The following is a 23,170-nucleotide window of genomic DNA, read 5'->3' as shown; positions in this document are numbered from 1 at the left end:
GCATCTGACTCTTGGTTCAGCTCAGGTTGTGATCTCAGGGTGGTAAGATGGAGCCCCATGTCGGCTCCTCACTCAGCACAGAGTCTGCTTGAGATTCTCTCTCCCTCTCCTTCTGCCCCTCTCACTCATGCTCTCTCTCTCTCTAAAATAAATAAATAAATCTTAAAAAGAAAAGAAATTACCGTTAGGGCTAACTCTGACCCTCAGATGCCAGAAGCCCTCTTTCCCAAGAATATCAGCTGGTAGATATCTATCTTGGTAGAAAAGGGTCAGGAAGGAAGGAAAGAAGGGAGGGAGGGAGGGAGGGAGGGAGGAAGGAGAAAAAGAAAGGGGGAGAAAAGGATTTTTTTCATCAACACCAATTTGCCTAAGGAGGGCTCAGTGTCTCTGGCTGGGTAGACTCTCCTTGGTCTTTCTTCATGGGGACACATCACTGCTGTCCTCCAAAATGGGAACTTCAAAGGACCCGAGGATATTCAAACCAAGTCTACTGTACTCTTTTCTTCCCCCTAGAGATGCAAGCCTGAACTAATTTTGCATACTCAGATATCCCTCCCACCTGCACCGGCTCCTTCCCTAAAAAGCGTGATGCCAGAAGACGTTAACAGCAGCCTTCGTTCGTCGATGGCTAAGAGCCGCAACCAGGGACGGGCTGTCCTCCCCCATTGTGTTCAGCTGCTTTCTATTCCCATGGATGCCTTCCATTTTTCATGCCATTTGACCCATGGAAGCCCTACATTTCAATTGTTCCATTACTTCGGGACATACCTGGATTCATTCAGCGTCTGAACACTTTTCGATCACCTGGTATGAGCTTAGCATAGCATAATCAGAGGCAGTTTCCGCAGGCCACAGGCATCCATCACAGCAGAAGGCAATAGTGTGCTCTCTGAAAGGAACACCAGCAGCCAGAGACGCTGAAAAACGGAGGATTTAGGGTGCTATACAGGGCTGCAAGCCAGGTCCGGGGAGCTCGGCGTCAGCCCTGCAGCCCCAGCCACGAACATCGCTGAGGATACTGTGCGCTCAAACTGCTCTCACGTACTTCTGTGAATCACACTAGGGTCATTCACAGCTGACACGTGTGGTCACTTCACCACCCCACCCTTCTCATTTCCTGAATCTTGCAAAACTGCCTGCGTCCCGCAGACCCGCCTCGCCTCACCCCCACCAGCCAGCGGACCCCGAGCTTCCACAAGCTGCCTTAGGCCCCTTCGTCCAGTTCCCTCCAAGGAGCCGGCCCGGACCTGGGGATGGATTACAGGGTTCCCCAAAGACCCTCCGTGGATCTGCCCTATTACCATGGCCCTCTGTCCAAGAAAGACTGCGAGACCCTGCTGCTGGAAAACGGCAGAGACGGCAACTTCCTGCTGAGGGACAGCGAGTCCATGCCCGGGGTTCTGTGCCTGTGTGTCTCGTGAGTAGTCTTGGCTTCCATGTATCGGGAACCTTACCCTGAGTGGGGTCCTGACAGCTGGATGCCCGAGGGGTTGTATTTCCCTCTGACCTTGCAGCCCCAGTGAGCAAAGCAGGCCCTGCTTGACCAGCATGCGAGGGGTGTGTCTGTCCCAGCTCTGCCCCCTGCCCTTCTCTCCCCGGAGCAAATGCCACCCCAGCAGAACCCTCTGCAGCCGCGGGGGTGGGGGGCTGTGAAGGGAAGGGCTCCAGGAAGCATGGAGGTGAGGGGGAGACAGGCAAGGTGCCGGGGAGAAGGGCCCTTTCCTGGACAGGTCGGCTCAGTTGCTATGGAAGAGGCCAGACGTCCTTTATGAAATTTCAATGCGAGAGACTAAGTGTGCACACGTGTTCCGCCGCCTCCACCTGTGACACTTAAAGTATGATTCCGAATTTTGTTAGATTTGTAAAGAGCTTCAACATGCATCGTTTCCTTTCATCCTTCTTATAGCCTATCAAGGCCGGCATAAGCATTTTCTAGATGAAGAAACAGAGACCCGATTTCTCAAACGACTTGCTTGTGTTAAAATTCATCTGGCATTGCCAGGGAGTTCCCTATGAAGCTGCTGAAGCTTGTTTAGTCCCGTTTAGAAAGCAATCCTGGGGGGCACCAGGGGGCTCAGTCTGTGAAGCCTCTGCCTTCAGGTCAGGTCATGATCCTGGGGTCCTGGGATCGAGGCCCACATCTGGCTCCCTGCTCAGCCAGGAGTCTGCTTCTCCTTCTCCCTCTGCTCCTTTCCCCCTCGTGCACTGTCTCTCTCTCTCTCAAATAAATAAAATCTTAAAAAAAGAAAGAAAGAAAGAAGAGAGAGAGAGAGAGAGAGAAAGAAAGAAAGAAAGAAAGAAAGAAAGAAAGAAAGAAAGAAAGAAAGAAAGAAAAAACAATCCTGAACAGATATCAGTAGGAAACTACTCTCTTTAAACATTCTCTTTGGAGAGATCACTGAAATGTTTCTTCTACCTGCTAGAGGAATTAAAACCCAAGTGTGTCTACAGATATGCCTCAGTGCCCCTGAGAGTGAGGACAAAAGGGACTGTCGTGACTGACACAGTAGACGGAGATCTCTTTCTTTGTTACGTGATACCAGGGATGCAGGTAAAAGAAAGATAGCCCAGAGGGGTCAGCAGCTAGAATTTTCACGTTACCAGGGATGACGAGAGTGTTTTCATACATTTTTCAGCTGTTGGTAATCCTACTTCTGAGAGTTGCACAATCACATTATTTACCCATTTTTAGCTTGAGTTGTTTGTCTTCTGTTCCCTATTTTCCCCCCAGTTTCTATGTATGAAGGTAAAACCTTTTTTTTCCCCAAAAAGGACACATCACAAAAGAAAACTATAGACCAATTTCAATTTCAATTAATATCCATTTTAAAGAAACTACTAACAAGACAGAAGCCAGTAACACATTAAAGGAGAAAATACACTATGTTCAAGTTCGGTCCGTTCCAAGAAGTCAAGGATGGTTCCAAGTTGGGTAAATTAGTAGTTTAATTACGTATTAGTAGATCAGACTTGATGAACTGCATAACTTGGTCAAATTTGCTTAAAAGGTGTTAGCGAAAATTCAACATCCATCCCTCAATTAAATACACACACATGCATGCACTTACATACTCTTAGCCATACGAAGCTAGATAGATACTTTCTTTTTTATTTTATTTTATTTATTTATTTGTCAGAGAGAGGGAGAGAGAGACAGAGAGGGAGCACAAGCAGGGGGAGTGGCAGGTGGAGGGAGAAGTGGGCTCCCCGAGTAGCAAGGAGCCCTATGCAGGACTCGATCTCAGGACCCTGGGATCATGACCTGAGCCACAGGCAGCAGCTTAGCTGACTGAGCTACCCAGGTGTCCCAGATGGATACTTTCTTCACCAAAGGCCAGGTGAAGCATAGGAGAATTGCTGCTAAAATCATGAAGGAGCCGGTGATTCTCATACCAGCACTACTAGGGAACATTTTCCAAGAGATACGAGCAAGTGTAATTAGCCAAAAGAAATAAAGATAAAAATTGAAAAGGAAGATGCAAAATTATTGTTATTTGCAGTTGACATGATTTTATGCCTGCGAAATCTAAGATTTAATTGAAAAAAACCTAAAAAAGTAAATTCAAGAAAATTCAATAATAGTATCTGCTTATAAAATTGAAATTAAAATCAATAGCATTTCATTTAAAAAAAAACGGTAACCAGGAAGAATATATAATAAAACAGGTCATTTACATTAGCAAAAAAATAATACTCAGGAATAAATGTGATATGAAATGTGTAAGGTTTCTATGAAAAAAACTTCAGTACCTACTGGGGAACTCGCTAGAAGATGTACATGAAATTAGGGACTCAATTTGGAAGCATATCAGTTTACCGCATTCTATAAATTCGGTACGTTTCCAGTAAAAAAAAAATAACAGAATTTTTAAAGGTTTCTTTCAAGGATCATAAAGCTTACTCAGGTGGGACATGGAGCACAAGGAACCTGCTAGAATAGCCAAAAAATTTTTTGTTTAAAAAAAGGGGATTAGAGGCGCCTGGCTGGCTCAGTCAGTGGAGCCTGTGACTCTTGAGCTGGGGGGGTTGTAGGCTGGAGTCCCACGTGACGTGTGGAGATTACTTAAAATCTTAAGGGCGCTGGGGTGGCTCAGTCGGTGAAGCATCTGCCTTCGGCTCAGGTCATGATTCCAAGTTTCTGAGATCGAGCCCTGCATTGGGCTCCCTGCTCAGCGGGGAGTCTGTTTCTCCCTCTCCCTCTGCCTTCCACTCTGCCTGCTTATGCTCTCTCTCTCTCTGTCAAATAAATAAATAAAATCTTTAAAAAAACTTCAAAAAAAAAAAAAGGAGTTTGGTGCTGACAGATCAATGGAATAGAATACAGAGTATGGTAGAAGTAAGGCCAATTACATAGGAATTAAGCATATGATGAAAAGAGTATTTCACATCAATGATGGTGAACAACCATGAATGATGTTGCAGTGCTTGACTGGTTATCTAAAAAAAAAAAAAATACACCTGAATTCCTTTCTTCTTGAAGTAAAACTAATTCAAAGTGGTTCTAATGTGTAAGTTTGTTTTTTTTTTTAAACATGAAACCACACATACTAGGAAGAAACAATGAACTTTTAAAATATATGCCTGGGGTTGAGAAGGGCCCTTCTAAGCAGGATGTAAAGCCCAGAAGACGAAAAAGAAAAGTCTAATGAATCTGACCACTATTTTAAAAACCTGCTGATAAAAACAACTTGAAAGACTATCGGCAAACTGACAGGACGAGTGAATGAGTGGTTTTAAAAATCAACACAAAACTAGGTAAAGGGAAAGAGAAGGAGATTTTTGGAAACAGAAGTGTGAAAAAGAAAGAAGGAGAAATGCTAGATCTCACTCATAACTAAAGAAATAGAAACTGGAAGAATAATGAGATACTATTTTTACTTGTTCAATAGGCAAACATAAAGTATGCAAATACCCAGACGAAGTTAGGGTGTCGGGAAGCAGACCCCCCCACACAGGTGAACACAGTCTCTTCGGATGGTAACGTGGCCCAAACATAAAATGCATGGATGGAAACTTTGACCTAAAATTCACTTATTAGTGAATAAATAAGCCTACCCTGGCTGGCTCAGTTGGTAGAGAGTGCAACTCTTGATCTTGGGGTTGTGAGTTCAAGCCCCCATCGGGTGTAAAGATTATTTTTTTTTAAGATTTTACTTATTTATTTGACACAGAGAGAGAGATAGAGACTGAGCACAAGCAGGGGAGCAGGAGAGGGAGAAGCAGACTCCTTGCTGAGCAGGGAGCCCGACATGGGGCTCGACAGGGACCCTGGGCTCATGACCTGAGCTGAAGGCCACCCTTCAACTGACTGAGCCACCCGGGTGCCCCAAGTATAGAGATTACTTAAATTTTCTTTAAATACCTATTTTTTTTAAACACCTACCTTATATGACCTAATAATAGCTTATCTTATCTTACTTATGACAGCATGAGTATGTGCAAATTGATTAATAAGATTGGGTAAATCCATATATGGTATGAAAAAACCTCCAATATCTATGGTAAGAAAAAGGCAAGATGCAAAGCATGATCCCATTTGTGTAAAAAAAAAATGTATGCCTGGATCCTTGTATATTCCTACACAATTTCCAGAAGGTATATAAGAAACTTGTCATAGTGGTTACAGCTGGGAAATTGAGAAAGAATGACTTAGAGGAAAAGTTGTGGATTTTATTCATTTGATAACTTTGTACTGCTTAAGTGTTTTACATGTGCAAGTATGACTTTTATAATGAAAAAAGTATATAAAAAAGTATATCTATCCTGCTATATATTCAAACACTATGGTAGGGCCTAGGGAGATTCCAATAGGGAACCTGCAATTTTTTTTCAAGGAGATCCAAAGCATGTAAATAAATTAAAAAAGGGTAAAGTATAAATTTAAGAACAGATAATTTTATGCAAATTGAAGGGCAGAAAATATAAGCAGGAGAGTCTTCTTAGAGGAGATGGTATTTGAGCTGGGACCTGGAAGAGTGGTAAGATTTGATTACATGGAAATGAGATGGAAGGCATGTCAGGGAGGGCAGGGGGCAGAAACAGAGGTCTCGAGGTAGGATGTTTTAAAACACATCTGACTCATACAGGTTCCTGAAAGGTGGCTTGGAAACCAGCTTTTGGAAAAGTACGTTTGGGATATTATGGGGTCTGAGAAGAATGAGCCCATAGATAGCTGGGAGATGTAGATGGTTTCCAAGCAGGAAACTGGTAAGACTGGAACCCTCCAAACTTCCAACCAGAGTCTTAGGAATTCCAATCTGATATATGGAGGATGCCCCATCTGATGATGGCGGTTGAGACTGTTGGGTCTATGGGAGATGGTGGGGAGATGGTGAGGAATTAGCGTTGGGGGGTGGCAAGCAGTGGGAATGGGAAAAGAAGGTGCAAGGGATGTCATTGAGATAGGAAGACTTTGATCCAGATCTCAGGGTACGTAGTCTCTACTGGGATTCTCTTTAAAAATCAACATTTCTTTTCAACTGTTTCGTGGAGCATCAACCCAGCTTGTATGTTCTTCTAAAATGAAAGGCACCAAGGAACATAAAAAATAATATTAAAATCCAATAAAGAGGGAAGAATACATATTTGGGGGGCACCTGCCCATAATCAGTCCTCACCCTCTTCCCTGCCCATGTCCCTGAAAGGCAGACACATTTCAGGTATCCTCAAGCTTAAGGCTTGGGTCAAATGGCCCCCATTGGAAGGGGCCTTATCATGATCTTTGTGAAATTTTATTATCACACAGATCAGTACAAACCATTCAATTCTAGTTGTTCAACAAGTATTGGAAGTCTCTTATATGCCAGGCATTATGCTAGGCACTCAATTGGTGCCTTCAACACAGCTCAAAGCCTAGTGGGGAAAATAAAGAAATAAATGGGGGGGGGGAGTACTGTGGAGTGTGTGCTGATGACTACACTCCCATTGGGGCGTATGGGAACTGAGAGTAAGAAGGGACCCACAATGAGGTGTGGAGAGCCTTGACGGAACTGAGATTTGGAGGATAAATAATAGAACCTTTATGTATTCATTCAACAAGCATATACCAAGCGCCTCATATGTTCCAGACACGGTTCTAGGCACTGGTGAAATAGTGATGAACATTACAGGCATCGGTCTTGCCCTCATGAACACACAGTCCAGCCAGAGGAGACGATATGATGAAAACCAAACACGGTTATAGTATAGGGAGGGATAGAGAGGCTACTTCCAGTTGGGTACAGGAAGGGTCCTCTGAGGAGGTCACACAAAGCAATTCATGCTTCAATACACAACCTCAGTGAGCAAAGCCAACACGATGCACAACACAAGAATTAGCTTATTTTCTACATCTATGCATTCGTAGCCACTATGAAAGTGCTTTCTATGAGCCAAACATTGTGGTTGGCATGTCACATTCCTTATCTCCTCTACCCTTTGCAAAGCCATTTCTAGTAGGTGACATTATCCCTAATTTGTGGGGAAAGAAACGGGAGCTTATTAAATAACTTGTCCAAGCCCAACTTGTCAACATGTCATTATGCCTCCTCTTACCAATGTCCCCAGTGCCATTGAAACATGTTCCAGGTAGTCACCTTGGAACTGTGTTATGAAGTATTCAAGCAGGGGACTCGAGGGCTTGACAGCAGACCCTGATCTGCGCGGTCTTGCCATTCTGCTTCCGAAACCTGGGCGGCCCCTTCTTCTCTGCTGCGTTAGAATGGTAACATCTCAACTTCCATGCTTTCACAGACCTAAACAAAAACATGATGGGGAAGTTTAGAAAGAGTCACATGGAGAGTTGGCCCAGCAGCACAAAGTATTGAGCAGAAAGCTCTGCGGTAAATGTGGACAGGAAATGTGACTTGATTGCAGAGCCTGATAGAAAACGCCAATGGGCCAAACCACTCTCTGTGCAATGTGACTTTGTGAGTGTGAGAAGCTGAAACTGGGTCTGCTTTTAGAATCAGTAGAGTCAAAATAGAGTAGATGTGGGGAGATTCAAGGGCCGCAGCTGTGGGCCTGAGGGGACAGGAGGGACTTTCTGTAGCCAGCGGAAGGCCGCAGGTGAGAAGAAGATTCTGGGCCTTGACTTACTACCTGCCCTCACTGAGGAGGACACAGCAATAGGAAGGAGGAGTGGGAGACACCTGGGGGGAAAGGGGGAGGAGTCTCTCAGATTCTGAGATCTTTGGAAAGACTCTAGAACTTGCAGAGAAAAAGATATTTCAAACGTTTTTATTATTTTAGAAAAATCTATTGGAGAGAAAGGTCTAAAAAAGAAAGCAGAAATGTTCTCAATTCACCACATGGAAATTACCATTTCTAATATTTCAGTACACATGGCTCCAGACTGCACTCTACGCCCGTGCGTGTCTAAGGAAATATATTTGGGTACACACATGGTTCGTTACACGTGATGGTTTGCGAACTGTTTTTGTCAATGCATTGTTGGTATCTTTCCACATCAAAGAAAGCCAATACGCATCATCTTTTCATGATCGCTTATTACTTTATTGATCAGATCTATCATAATTGGTACATAATCATACATTCAGGTTATTTCCACTTTGGTCCAATGGACCCATGTAATTTGAGACAATTAACATTTTTGTGCCTACATCTTTGAAAGTTTGCCCAATTCTCTCCTTAAGATAAAATCCTAGAATTTTTAACATTTTAACACACACTGACAAGTTAGCGCCACAAAAGGTTGTACCAAGGCAGGCACAGTCCAATCAAGACAAGTGAGAAGTCCGGAAGTCAAAAGTCTTAAAGCACTCTCCATTGACGTGCGTTTCACACTTGCGTCAAGGCACGGAGAAATGCAGAATAGACCTAGTTGACATCATAGGGCAGTCAATTCCATTTCCTTCAACTGACCTTTCAAAGTTTGGTTTAAAATAAAACTATAAACTCGAAAGTGAAGAAGTTTCCCTGTCACACTGGTCACAGCATGAGACCGCCTGCTAATTATGGATTGGTCATGAATAGAGCAAGAACAGAGACCCTTGCACAGCGCCTCACCTGATGGCCATTTATAAGGCTAAACCTGTTGAAAAGAGTAAAACAGTTCAAAGATAGGCAGAAGCTCAGAAAACCTATATTCTGACCTTTTCTTTCTTTTTAAAAGATTTTATTTATTTATTTATTTATTTATTTGAGAGAGAGAGTGCACAAGCAGGGGAGGGACAGGGGGAGAGGGAGAAGCAGGCTCCCCCCTGAGCAGGCTCGATCCCAGGACCCTGAGATCCTGACCTGAGCTGAAGTCAGATGCTTAACTGACTGAGCCACCCAGGTGCCCCTATTCTGACCTTCTCCCGCTGAAAATTTTCGTCTCAACTGAAAGGTAATGCCAAAGATTTAAAAATGGTCTTTGTAAGCCCTGTGTTTTCTCACATCTTAAATGGGGTCGAAGATTTCCACGGGATAGCCAAGAAAGTAGGCATTTCAATACACCAGGTATTATAAACCTTAGAAATGATCGAGTGCCTGTCTGGATCTCCTTCCTTGTTGTCACGTCCAGAGCAGTCCTCCACTGTGGGTCACTCTCAGGCTGGAGGTCAAGCCACCGCATGTTTACTAAGTACCTGACAGCAAATACAGGAAATATTTTTCTTCTAAGGCCAAGACTAACCATGAAAAGAATCATATATGTAAAATGAACTTAAATTCGGTTTCTATATTAGAGCAAATATAAATTCTATTGATATACCTTTTTATGTCATGATCTTTATAGCTTTATTGAGGTATCATTGATATAAAATGAAGTGTACGATTTCATGAATTTTGACATTTGCATACACTCATGAAACCATCACCACCGCCCAAATAATGAACATTTCCATCACCTCCAAAACTCCCTTGTGCGCCTTTGTGATCTCCCCTTGCCACACCTCCCACCCACGCCCCAGAGCACCGTCATCTGCTTCCTGGCACTAGAGGATCCTGTGTATTTTCCAGAATTTAATGTAAATCAAACATAGAGTAGTAGCCCCTTTTGCCTGACTTCTTTCATCCAGAATAATTACTTGGAGATTCATCCGTTGGGTTACATGTGCCAGAGTTCGCTCCTTTCACTGCTGAGTAGTATCCGTCCCAGGGAGACATCACAGTCTGGTGACTCAACCAGAACGATGGCAGCTGAGACTGGCGTGAATGTCTGTGAGCAATCTCGTGGGCATATGATTTCATTTCATTCATATGTGGAATTTAGGAAACAAAACAAACGAACCAAGGGAAAAAAGAGACACACCAAGAAACAGACTCTTCACTCTAGAGAACGCACTGCTGGCCCCCAGAGGGGAGGTGGGTGGGGGGCGGGGAGGGAACAGGTGATGGGGATGAAGGAGGGCGCTTGTCCCGATGAGTGCCAGGGGATGCGTGGGAGTGGTGAGTCTCTATACTGTGCCCCTGAAACTAATAGAACACTGTATGTCAGCGACACGGAAATGAAAATTGAACCCTTTTCAACTGTTTGCTTTGTTCCTGTGTTTGGATAAAGACCGCGCCAGAGCGGTCGGTGAGCAGGTGGAATCCTAGAAACGTAACCGCTGACGTGACTCACGCTTAAGCGGAGAACTCCGCTTTCAGTAAAAAGATATCAACTCCTATAAAGATCCAAAAGGTTCAAAACAGGTTTTTTTAAAGTTGCAGAACAAGGGAGGAGATTGAAGGTGAACAAATCAAAGGAAAGTGTTCAGCATTAGCTTAAATTTTATGGCCTCAGCATTCCCCAACGGTGTCAACAGACAATGCTTTTCCAATGGATGGAAACATTTGCATAAAAAATCCTCAGAACTCAGTGATGACCCCCCTGATTCACCTTCCCTCCCTGCCTTCTTCCCTCCCCGTCCCTTCATCCCTACCTCTCTCCTTCCCTTTTTTCACGTCAAAATTGTACTAAAGAAACCTATTTTACTTTAAATTTTTCATTATTAACGAAAATTTAATAAGGTTTGGAGTGTTTGGAGTGTTTGGTTTTCTTTGAATACTACATGTCAATTAATTGATTTTATTATTTATTTATTTATTTGAGGGAAAGAGAGGTGGGGGAAGGGCAGCGGGAAAGGGAGAGAGATCTTAAGCAGACCCTGCACTGAGCTTGGAGCCTGACGTGGGGCTCCAGTCCCAGGACTCTGGGAATCACTACCTGAACTGAAACCGAGAGTCGGACGCTGAACCCACTGAGCCACCCAGCTGCCCCAATTAATCTAATCTAATGATAGTTTATATTAGAAAATATCTATTTATCTTGTTTTCATTAATTTATACTTTTACTTAATATTTTCTCATATATTTATGAGTTATAGATTATAAAGGTATTTGAATGTATTAAATATTTAGTGTCTGTGATCCTCGCTTTTTTAATAAATGATATAATATTGGCGTTGTCAGTGTTGTGCTAATATTGCCAATCTCAAACAGCACGCACTTGGGCTTACAGATTGTATGCATTTCTGCTTTACTGAACTTTGCCAAATTGTTCTCCAAGACATTGTATCTAATTACCTTACAACCCCATTAGTTGTAGGTAGAACTTTCTATGGCTTCACATCACAGCCCATATTTTCCATGAGTAAACTCTCATGTCTTTGCCAATCTGGTATGAAATGATATCTAATTGTGGTTTGACCTGTATTTCCCTGATTGATGGTGAAACATCTTTTCATATGTTTACGGACATTTCATTAGCCTTTTTTATGGTACATTAGTGTTCTTATCATACAGTAGTGCTGCGGTGATCTTCTCCCCGTCTGTGGACTTTCTCACTTTGTTAATAATGTATTTTGATAATTGGAAGTCTTAATTTTAATATAGTGAGTTTATTAATCTTTTCCTAGGGCTTGCACTTTTTGTGATGTAAGAGCTCCTTCCTTAACTCAAGGTCATGAAGTTGTTCACTTATACTTTCTTCTCCTAAGCTCACTGTTTTGTTCATTCACAGTTAGGTCTTCAATTAGAAGGTGAAGTAGGGATCCGATTTTATTTATTTCCACATTAATGGGGGCGCCTGGGTGGCACAGCGGTTAAGCGTCAGCCTTCAGCTCAGGGCGTGATCCCGCCATCATGGGATCGAGCCCCACATCAGGCTCCTCCGCTAGGAGCCTGCTTCTTCCTCTCCCACTCCCCCTGCTTGTGTTCCCTCTCTCGCTGGCTGTCTCTATCTCTGTCAAAAAAAAAAAAAAAAGACATTACCATTACCATGTAACAAATAGTCCATCCCTCCTCACTGATCTGCTGTGTTAGCTCTGTCAAATACAAAGTTTTCAGATGTATACGGATCTGTTTCTGGGCTCTCTATTTTATCCCATTAATATCTTTTCTACCCTGGAACTAGTTCTCGCTGTCTTAATTATTGCTTTGTAAGAAGATTTGAGACGTGTTAAGACAGAAATACCCCCTACCATCCCCTCCCCCCCCACACCAATCTTATTTTTCTTATTCAAAATTGACCAGATTTTGGGCGCCTGGCTGGCTCAGTTGGAAGAGCATGCAACGCTTGATCTCAGGGTTGTGAGTTCGAGTCCCATGTTGGTTGTAGAGATTACTTACAAGTAAAACTTAAAAAAAATTGAGCATATTTTTTTGCGGAGGAGGGACATGACCCGACTCACATTTCGGGGGGCACACCACTTGAAGGCACTTCTTAAACATTAGAAGAAATAAGAATTGATGACAAAATACATTATGCTGAAATCAAAAGCAGATCGAATGCAAGTAGATTACAAATATTTATGCTATTTATCTGTCTGGGAAAATCTTTCGCACAAGTGGGAAAAGTTAATAAAGCTCTGTAAGTCAAAAAACATCTGATTCCCTTTTTCAAATAAGGGCCACTCTGGCTGTTGTGTAAAGAACAGTAATTAATGACATCAGAGAGAGAGGAAAAAATTGCTAGAACTATGTCCTTGAATAGATGACAATGGGTGGCCTCCAGCAGAAGAGGGATTAGCTCCAGAGAGCGGCATGAAAAGTTCTTGCATGGTTATAAAGGCGAGTATGTGAGCCTCCGTGGTCAAGGCACTGATGGGGTCAGCGAATAGAGGGAAGGATCTGGCAGTCGGGGCCCAAGAGTGGGATGTGTGAAATTCACAGTATGAAAGGGTTGCAGCTATGAGCAATCACAAGTTCAAAGTTATAAGCAGGCTGGCTTCATGACTTGCAACCCATGCAGTTGCCCAGAGCCCGGCGTTCATAGGGCCCTGCACTTGGTTCAATACTCCGCTGTCCCCACCTCAAAATTTCTAACTGTTTGGGGTTTTTATTGCTTTGTTTTATTTTTTAAGTGCATCCTTTTTTTTTTTTTAAAGATTTTATCTGTTAGAGAGAGAGAGAGAACATGGGGGGGAAGAGCAGAGGGAGAAGCAGACTCCCTGCTAAGCAGGGAGCCCAACGCGACGCTCGATCCCAGGACCCTGGGATCACGACCTGAGCCAAAGTCAGACGCCTAACTGACTGAGCCAGCCAGGGCCTGGGCTCTGGCTGTATTTTCATTTTGCGCTGGGCCCCACAGTCCTGGTTATGAACACAGAGTGAGGGGCTGATGTAGGTGCAGGACGAGCCCACTGGAGAAGAGTTGGAGGACCTGAGGACCTGGTGCGTCGGAGGGTAGTGTACACGTGAACCACAATCGCTGGAGATTTAGGCAGGAGGAGCACTGAAGACAGTGACCGTGAGCTAAGAGCTGGACCCTAGAGAAATGAGTGGCGATGAGCCGGGCCGGGAGCCGCTGCAGGGGGAGGGGTCGTAGGTGACGTCATCTAATGCCATGAAAAGCACTGGGTTTGGAGGAAGGAGGGTGACAACCCAGAAGAGCCCTGACAACAAGAATACTGGCCTCCCCTCCAGGCCCTGCTGGGAGGGGGCTTCGGGAGAAAGAAGCAGCCTTGGACATGCGGCAGGGGTGGTGGAGTCCTGGGGCAGAGCCAGGTTTCTCTTAGAGCAAGAAGGTGACAGGGATGTTCAGAGAACAGGTTCAGAACCTATAAGACTGGGGCTCTTGTAATGATGACAACAGGGTTGGAGGGTATGATGAGAGTAGCCCGGGAGGTTCAAGGCAGAGTGGAGGCAAAACTGTGAGCATTGGTTAGAGAGGGCTCCTCCGTCACCATTGGTGATGGGGCGAAGACCTGGGGTAAGCATGGTCTTTTTATGCATGTTTAGTGCAAATGCATGCTGAAAAACCCTGTTTCTTTTATGAATTTTATAAGTGGTGTTTATAAAATAATAATTGGAACAGGGGATATTAAAAATAAGTTTTTATGTTTACCCAATGACACTGTAGTCCTATAAAGGAGATACTCATCTCACTGCTGCATAATCTCTTACAGAGTCTTTTCCCCCTAAACATTCCAAAATAAAGGCACATAGCTATCACAAGTTCAATAAATTGATTTCTTTGCAAAGCACTGTTGCAACGTGGCTTGTTATTTCATTTTAAATGCTTTGCAAAGAGAAAGATCATATTTGGGGCACCTGGGTGGCTTTCGGTGAAGCGTCTGCCTTTGGCTCAGGTCATGATCCCAGGGTCCTGGGATCGAGCCCCGCATGAGGCTCTCTGCTCAGTGGGGAGTCTGCTTCTCCCTCTCCCTCTGCTGCTCCCTCTGATTGTGCTCTCTCTCACTCTCTCACTCTCCAATAAATAAATAAAATCTTTAAAAAAAAAGAAAAAAGTTCATATTTGAGCAAAGTCTGTCTTTAGAACTTGAAGTATATGGCTTTTAGACTAGGTAACATAGAAGCTCCGTTTGTTTTTAGTCTTTCATGTTCCTCTGGTGGAGTTTTTCTTAGCTGATAATGCAACAACGTAATTAAAAGTGAAGTCATTTCAGAATTCAACATACGATAGCTGTGTTTCAAAGAACAATGTGATTGGCCAAATACAACGTATGGACTCCGTTTGGATCCCAACTTGAATGCTACCTCTGTGAAAAGAACCTTTTGAGACCTCTTCCCAGATGTGGGACACTGTATCACATGTGGACAAGGACTCATGTGAAACGTTTTGTTACTTGTGATGTGATTTAGGGGAACCCACTGGCTTATTCTGGCCTCAGGAATGCCCCCCTCAGGAACAAAAAGGATTGGGATTTGAAGTCAATTGCCAAAGCCTCCAACAATCAGTGATCAAATCTTCTGTCCCTTAAAGCTCTAAATTGCTTTTTAAATTCCCAGTCAGTCACATGATTCTTTGGCCTAGATGCAAGCATGGGGTGGGGTCGATCGTTAGGTAATTTGAACCTCATGTCAATGTCTTTCATTCTCTCTTTTTTTAACACTTTTTTAAAAAAGATTTTATTTATTTATTCGACAGAGATAGAGACAGCCAGCGAGAGAGGGAACACAAGCAGGGGGAGTGGGAGAGGAAGAAGCAGGCTCATAGCGGAGGAGCCTGATGTGGGGCTCGATCCCATGATGGCGGGATCACGCCCTGAGCTGAAGGCAGACGCTTAACGGCTGTGCTACCCAGGCGCCCCTCTTTTTTTTAACACTTTCATATTTCTGGGGAATCAGAACGTGTTGAACAGTTGATAGAGACATTTACTGTATCCATTTTCTTCCCGGGAAGCTGTTGTTAAATTGATCCCTTACAATTAATGGCATCTTGGAATTGGAGAAATATGGTAATGTATGTATGCCGTGTCTTGCTTGGGAAATTGCTAGATTGGGTCTGTTATCTAGATTCTGGTTAGAAAACTTAGCCAGTGGCACCAGTTCCAATGAAGAAGGAGAGCACAATACATCATTGGGCGAAATTCCCAACGTTCTCTGTTTTAATTAACACTAACTATCTTCATCAAGTTCAATGACACGTCATTTAGTTAACAATACAGGGATGGCTCAATGGTGTTTATGTTGTATCAACTTAGAGCTCACTGAAAAAACTAGAGAGAAGTACCAAGACCATGGAAATAGTAAATTCTCTTTCCTTATCTTCTTTGCTACAAGCCCAGACTTCCACCATCAGAATAAGGGTCCCCGTTTCCAAGCCTTTGTCTCTTTCAAATTCCCACAGGTGAGAATGCCTGGAAATTATCAGTTTCTTTTGGGGACCCAAGATTGCCAAAGGCATGCGCAGAAAAGAGAGTGGTAGAGGTGACCTGGTTTTGCATATGAGAACATTATGATTCACACAGTCATCTTTCCACAGGTTTAAAAATTTCGTCTACACATACCGAATCTTCAAAGAGAAACATGGGTTTTACAACATACAGGTAAGAATGTATGAGAACTCCTGTAACAGCAGCCACAAAAGATTGGGGGAGAAGAACCTGAAATCATCTCTCGAACCTGAGATGTGGCCACGGAGAGGCATTTTAAAAAGAGAAGCAACATACAGTGTTAGAGTCAGATCCATAGCAAACCTTGTCTTTCTCTGGGAGAAATAGGGAGAGTTTTTGAATACTCAAGGCTGTTATTCAGACGTGTAGAGGCACACTACCCTGGTTGCCCCAGTGGTCAAATGCACCAGCCTGGACTCCAGGCGTGGCCACTGTTCAGTTAGAAGACACAGTGACCTGGGTGGGCTGGAATGGGAAGGTGGGGAGAAGTCTGAACACGTAGGAAGACAAGTGATCTCCACGATTGTATGAAAATATAAAGGGAAGCATCAGTCAATGGGCAGTCTTAGGGGTTTCTTTAATTTTTCTGGTTTACTGAGCACTAAGCAGGAAATCCTTTTTGTTCTGAAATAATTTTTCTGGCTTAGGAAGTAGAGTGTAATAAGTTTAACTGAATCTTTACTAACAGAGAATCCTGAAATAATCTTTTTGAAACACTTGCAGACAAGGTCAAGCAGATTTTTCACTGCCAGATTTCTCAGAATCTCCAATATGCTAATATTCATTGTGAATTTCTAGAAGAAATTAGACTATACCCTGATCCCCAAACACACACACACACATACACACACACACACATCACACACACATGTATATGTTTAAGCATATATATATACACGTGTGTGTGTGTATAATTTTTCTTTTCTTACAAAGGACATTATTGAGGCAACTGACAAAATTTGAATAAGGTCTATAGATTAGTAAGTAGCATCACATCAAGATTAATTTTCTCATTTTAATCACTGTAATGTGGACATGTAATATCCAATATTTCAATATTTCACTATTCCAATATTTTTGGAAATATTGATGTATTTAGGGTTAAAGAGCTATCATGTCTGCACTTAATCTCAAAATATTTTTTAAAAAGATATATACACGTATCCCTAGGTTTGTACGTGTATACACATGTACATTTAGAAAAAGAAAATGAAAAGCAAATATGTACAATATAAAAGTTAACATTTGGAGTATAAGGGGTACCTGGGTGGCTCAGTTGGTTAAGTGTCTGCCTTCGGCTCAGATCATGATCTCAGGGTCCTGGGATAGAGCCCCGCATTGGGCTCCCTGCTCAGTGGGGAATCTGCTTCTCCCTCTCCCTCTGCCTGCCACTTCCCCTGCTTGTGCTCTCTCTCTCTTTCTGTCAAATAAATAAAAAAAATTAAAAGAAATAATTAAAAAAAGCATTTGGGGTGTTGGTGAAGGATATATATAAAAATTTTAAAAGTGTGTTTCCAACTTCAAGTCTGAAGCTTTTTCAACATAAAATGTTTTCTAAAAAGCAACTTATATTAACTCTTTCCTTTGTTGTGCATGCTTTGGGAAATTGCGGTCACTCCTTAATACGCTGTTTTGTCTCTTGTCTGGACAGAACAGAGAGGCATGGGAATCAGTTATCACTGGGACAGGGGCATTTCACCAAGGAACAGCAATGCACTCAGAGCCTGTCGTGAGGGTTGAAGTGATGACTTTATATGGAACCTTCCTGCAGCCGACTTCAGTGTCAGCCTGCGTGTCTGATGGAGGTTAACCACACCCTATGTCAGAGAACCTTCTGGTTTCCACCCCTCTCTGTAGTCTGACATGGAGCCATGGGAGAGCCCCAGGGATCATTGAGAAAACCAGGCACAGCGTCTGGCATCAGCTCCCAGTGGGCTACCGTCTGCAGTACAGCTCTCAGAACTGTCCCAGACACACTTGCCAAGGATGGGGGCTCGCTCAGTACTCTAGACCTAGGTGGGCTCCCTTGATGACGAATCCTCTTTACTCGCAATAGCTCAAGTCGGGGGCTGGTCTTAAAAACAAAGGTTTCTGTGTATTTCGCGTGGTGTCAGCTCTTAAGCATGATCTGCTCGCTGCTGGTTTTGGGTCTGCAAGCTCAGAGGCAGCCCTGCTCTGAGGGCTCACACCGCTGCTTTGAGATGTGTCACATTGCACACAGGTGAGGAGTGAACTTCTTGTGTTTTGGCAGACCGTGGAAGGTGCTCCCAAACGGCTCTTTACAGACCTAAAGGAATTGATCTCCACATTCGAAAAACCAGATCAAGGGCTGGTGGTTCAACTTGGACATCCGATGAAGCAAGCCAGCTTCTGCCCGAGATGGAGAAGATCACAGATAAAGTTGGATAGTATTTACGGTAAAAACTCTCACATGGGGGTCAGAAAGGAACTTTAGTCCCATTTCTTCCACTGGCCGAGTTTGTAGAATTTATACAGATACACACGGTGTTCTGCTGTCTTCTCTCTAAAAGCCTTTGCCCACAAAAAAGCAATGTCAGTCTTGGTGGGAAGCAGCGTCTTTGAGCCCCTGAAGGTGGCCAACGCATGGGGCGCTCTGCCTGGCTAGTCAGAAGAGCAAGAGTGGTCCCCGGGCATTCTGGGAGAGCTGACTTCAAACTCAACCTGTGACCTTGTGTGAACCACGGGTTTGAGAATAGACGGACAAGTAGAGAAAATTTTCAAATGAGAAAATTGCTTCAGTGCCCTCCCCAAGGCCCATACTGTTACATTTTGCTCAATATTTGCTGAGCATTCATTTATTTAGTGTTAGGGGACAAATTATTTCAGACATATCCCTAACGGAATTAAGCCATGGTGGAAAATGAGAGATGGTTAGTAAATTTGAGTGCAGAGAATCTATGCTGAGGCCTCTCAAATCGTATCACTAGCAGCCACAGTGACTTATGACTCCCCTTGAAACCTGCCCTTAGAAAATCATCTCTCTAGTATTTGTCAGTTACAACATGGTTTGAATTGAACACGGATTTGCTGAGACATTTACGGTTTACTCCTGTTTTCTAACGGTGGCATGTGTGGTCACGTATCTAAGCAGAGGGATTTCAGTTATCTGTAGCTGGGCGGAGGGCACTCGGGGGAGACACGCTGGCTAGGGAGAAGGGCAGAGGGCAGAGTTCCAGGGAGCCTGCAATCTCCCCACATTCTACTGTCTAAGTCACCCTCTGGGCTGCCAGGGCAAGCTTCTCACCTCCCAGCAAAACTAAGCATGGGTTTTAATGATGAAAATAACCACCCCTCCTCTGCCCCCGCCCCCTGCCGAGGACTGTGCATCCACGTACACGCAAAGTCACTTCCTACAGATTTAGTCCCATGGTCCCATTCCACCGAAACTTACAGGAACAAAAGCCCCAAAGGGGGCAGAGCTAGAAACCCAGGAACGTCATGTGCCGCAGCCCTTAGGAAAACCTGGAGGAGTTGCTGAGGCTGGTGGGGACGGTGGTCGTATCTGTCCAGCAATGATAAAATAATCACCAGTGCCAAGGGGAGAGTCCTTTCAAGATCTTTCCTAAGAACTGGGCGGGAGTCTTACCATCCCGGCTGCCCGTGCTTGATTAGCTCTGGTAGGTAACTCCAAGTCTTCAGCTACTGAAGGGGAGACATCCTCTCCTCAGCGCACTGGCTTCCTCCCCTTCCCTTGGCCTCCTTAGAATAAGCTTCAGAAGTTCTCATGCCGAGGGAGACACAGGCTTTCTGCTGGTGAGTGGAGGCATCTGGAGTGGGAGACTCGGATGCCTAAACTTATAAAGAGACCCCCTATTTTGCCAGGAGAGCTCCCTGTGACACGCCAGCTCTTGAAGATGTCACTCTGATGTGGCATCGAGGTCATCCTTGCCTGGGGAAGAGAGGTCTTCTTTCCTTTGAGTGAGGTTGGTCCGTGTGACTCCTGGGCGTTGAGCCTCACGGCTGGTCTTCTGCTTTTTTCCCTCCAGAGAACAGTAACAGCGACTATGTGGAGGTCTTGCCTTGAAGACAGAGAGACTGAGCAAAGCAGTTAGAGTAGAGATGGGGTGACAGCTCTTACTGGAAACCCTGCCTCTCCTGCCGGTGTGGATCTGGAAGACTGAGCTCTAGGGGACAATTCAAACTCTCCTGGTCTGGGTGACTGAAGATGTTCTGTCCACCAGCCTCAGAGAAACCGCTCTCCAGATCCCTGCCTCCCATGCATACACCACGAGCAGCTTGGAAACTCCTTCCCCCGTCTCACTCTTCTTGCTTGGAATAGGACAGCCTGAACCTATTCTCCTTGACTTAGTAAAGACAGCATTACATCACGGTTGACGGCCTCCCGCAGACCAGGCGATCGGAGGCACAGCTTCAGACAGACGAGAGCACGCTTGGCCATGAGTTCTGAGCCTGAGTTCCAGTCCCGTGGCTCTGTGACTTTGGAGAAACCTCTCCCCTGTCTGGGGTCTCCACTTCTTCATCTGTAAAGCAAACACAAGTTCCCGCTCTGCTGAGCCCGGATGTGGCGGGTGGAGTGGAGGAGTCCTGGGGTCATGGAGCTGCACCCGGGAGTGGCTCTGAGTCCCAGCCTTCCAAACAGCCTTCATGGTCTCTGCACCGGCCTGTCCCGGTCTTGGTCATGGTGGGGGCCCTGACCTCCCACCTGTCCTTCTCCCCTGCATTCTAGCTCTTCTCCTTCTTACTAATCTTGATATTCTTGCCAGACACGTCCACAATTTCTCCCTGGTTTTGCCTGGTTTCATTTATGCACCAACCACTTTAGCAGCACGGATGTAATTCTGTACCGCAGTGATATCTGTGGGGACTTTGAAGATATTCTCCTTTGTGTGGTTCCTGTTCCCATCTAGATTTTAAGTGCCACCAAAGCATGGTTGGGTCTCCCTCATATTCTCCAATGTGGAAACATGTGCTACGTAGAGTTGTGCCCATTCGCAGGATTTTGACTAGAACCACATTCCCAAAGGGTTTGTTGAATTTGTTCTAAGTCCTTTGCGTTTTTCTGGCTAGTTAAAAATTTTAATCGTGTGCGGGTCCCAGTGTTGCATGGAATGTATAGAAACTTTCTCCATTTCAGTACCATGTTTGTTGTAGCCTTGAAGACAACTATTTTAGTTTTCATCAGAAATATCTTGGGGCACCTGACTGGCTCACTGAGAAAAGCGTGCGGCTCATATCTTGGGGCCATGAGTTTGAGCCCCATGTTGGGTGTAGAGATTATGTAAACTTAAAAAAAAATGCCTTGAAATTTATTAAGTGATTTGTTTCTGCAACTACTGAAATAGTCACATTCCTTTTATCTTCATTCCATCATAGACGTGAATTAGATTAATAAACCTGCTAATATTATACCACCTTTTCATTGCTTCACTTGATCATGCTGTATTATTTTCAATAAACTGATGGATTTAGAAAGTTAACAATTTAAGACTTTCGTGTTAAAGCTCATAAGCCAAGCAGAACTATAATTTACTGTATCATGGGTACACTATTCATATAAAGTAAATGAAGCAGGCTTTCCCCTTTGTCTCTTTTCTGCTACAACTTTGTGAGGTAAGGATGATCCGATGCTTGAAAATGTATTAGTACTCTTTTACAAAAATGAGTTTAAAGCTCTGGTGAAGAGGAGAGGGGATTTTTTATTACTATTTAAATATCTTCAGTGCTTAGTGGTATATTCGATTATTTTTGCCAGTTTTGGCATTCTTTGTTCTCCCAGGAATTTATCCATTTTATCCAAACTTTTGCAATTATTGGCATATAGTTCATATGAGTTTTAAAACTCTGTTGTGACTGTAGTCATACCTCCTTCGTCACTCTCCTGCCTTCCTTTTTTATTAATCAATTTTATCCGTCTTACTAGTCCTGTTAGAGCCAGCTTTGAGTTTTTTTTTAAGATTTTATTTATTTATGTGACAGAGAGACAGCCAGCGAGAGAGGGAACACAAGCAGGGGGAGTGGGAGAGGAAGAAGCAGGCCTCCGGCGGAGGAGCCCAATGTGGGACTCGATCCCGGAACACTGGGATCACGCCCTGAGCCGAAGGCAGATGCTTAACGACTGCGCTACCCAGGCGCCCCAGAGCCAGCTTTTAGTTTTGTTAATCTTGTTTTTAGATTGCTATTCTTGATTTCAGTGATTTTTTATACTTGTTTTTCTAAAGTTTATCTGGCTTATTTTCACATTTTCTAATATATATATATGCCATGACTTTAGCTCATGGTACTATTTTAGTGGTATCCCACAAATTTTAACATGAGTACTGTTTATTGCTGTTCAGGTCAAAGTATTTTTAATTTGTATAAAAATGCCCTCTTCAATCAAGGACAATGTAGTTCATAATTGTTTTTAAACATACATTTCAGCTCTTATTTATGTGTTGATTTCAGACTGTAGAGCGTTATGGTTAGGTAACATGGTTTGACTTGACTTCTGAGGCTTCCTTGGTGAACATTCTGTGAATATTTCATTTGAGAATTGTTCTACTCATTTCAAAGTTCATTCTCAAGACCCACACTATGCATTTAAGATTACAAAACATGTAAAACAAATATTTTTATAGATTTTTCACTTATTTGACCTATGAAAGAGAAATGTCTCTCATTTTAACTCAATATATAATAGTTTCGCCTTCTAATTACAATAGTTGGTGTACAGATTTGTCCCTATGGTTCTGCCATTCCTGTTTTAACTTTAATGTTATACCTTTAGGTGTATATCTTTTTATAATTATAATCATCTTAATCTATTTCTTTTATATGAAGTGCTTTTTTTTGCCTTTAATTATATTTTGCTTCATATTTAAATTGCTATTTTGGCTTTCTTTTCATTCATACTTTCCTAGCATATAATTTCCCATCCCTTTGTTTTCAAGTTTTCTCATATCTTTTGTGGTAACTCTGTCTTCTGTAGACAAAATATTGCTGGATCTGTTAAGATTCTTTTTGTTTGGTGAGTTCAATACGCTTACATTTATTACAATTTGTTCTATTGGAGTTTATGTCTGCCATTGTTCTGAGCTGAATGTTTGTGTCCCTCACCCCCCATCATATGTTGAAGCTCTGCCCCCCAGTGCGATGGTGTTTAGAGG

The 23,170-nt window shown here is 43.5% G+C and overlaps 1 protein-coding gene across 1 annotated transcript; it reads left to right on the top strand.

The window, feature by feature from the left end:
* The first annotated feature begins 1,138 nt into the window (after positions 1–1,138).
* SH2D1B (SH2 domain containing 1B) lies at positions 1,139–22,798 on the top strand. The gene is made up of 4 exons (XM_045809705.2): positions 1,139–1,417; positions 16,133–16,196; positions 18,295–18,460; positions 20,051–22,798. The coding sequence occupies exons 1-4, from the start codon at positions 1,254–1,256 to the stop codon at positions 20,086–20,088; spliced, it is 432 nt and encodes a 143-aa protein (XP_045665661.2). The 5' UTR covers positions 1,139–1,253; the 3' UTR covers positions 20,089–22,798.
* The last annotated feature ends 372 nt before the right edge of the window (positions 22,799–23,170 follow it).

The sequence above is a fragment of the Ursus americanus genome, chromosome 2 (assembly GCF_024610735.1).
Source record: "Ursus americanus isolate L20-20 chromosome 2, mUrsAme1.1.p, whole genome shotgun sequence".
Classification (NCBI taxonomy): domain Eukaryota; kingdom Metazoa; phylum Chordata; class Mammalia; order Carnivora; family Ursidae; genus Ursus; species Ursus americanus.
This window is presented reverse-complemented; position numbering and strand designations above follow the sequence as displayed.

What these genes read in the sequence shown, in the direction of transcription:
- SH2D1B (XM_045809705.2), top strand. Translation starts at nt 1,254, where the DNA reads ATGGATTACAGGGTTCCCCAAAGACCCTCCGTGGATCTGCCCTATTAC. An exon ending in GTTCTGTGCCTGTGTGTCTC is followed by an intron (nt 1,418 to 16,132) that starts GTGAGTAGTCTT and finishes ATCTTTCCACAG; the next exon opens with GTTTAAAAATTTCGTCTACA. An exon ending in ATGGGTTTTACAACATACAG is followed by an intron (nt 16,197 to 18,294) that starts GTAAGAATGTAT and finishes GTGTTTTGGCAG; the next exon opens with ACCGTGGAAGGTGCTCCCAA.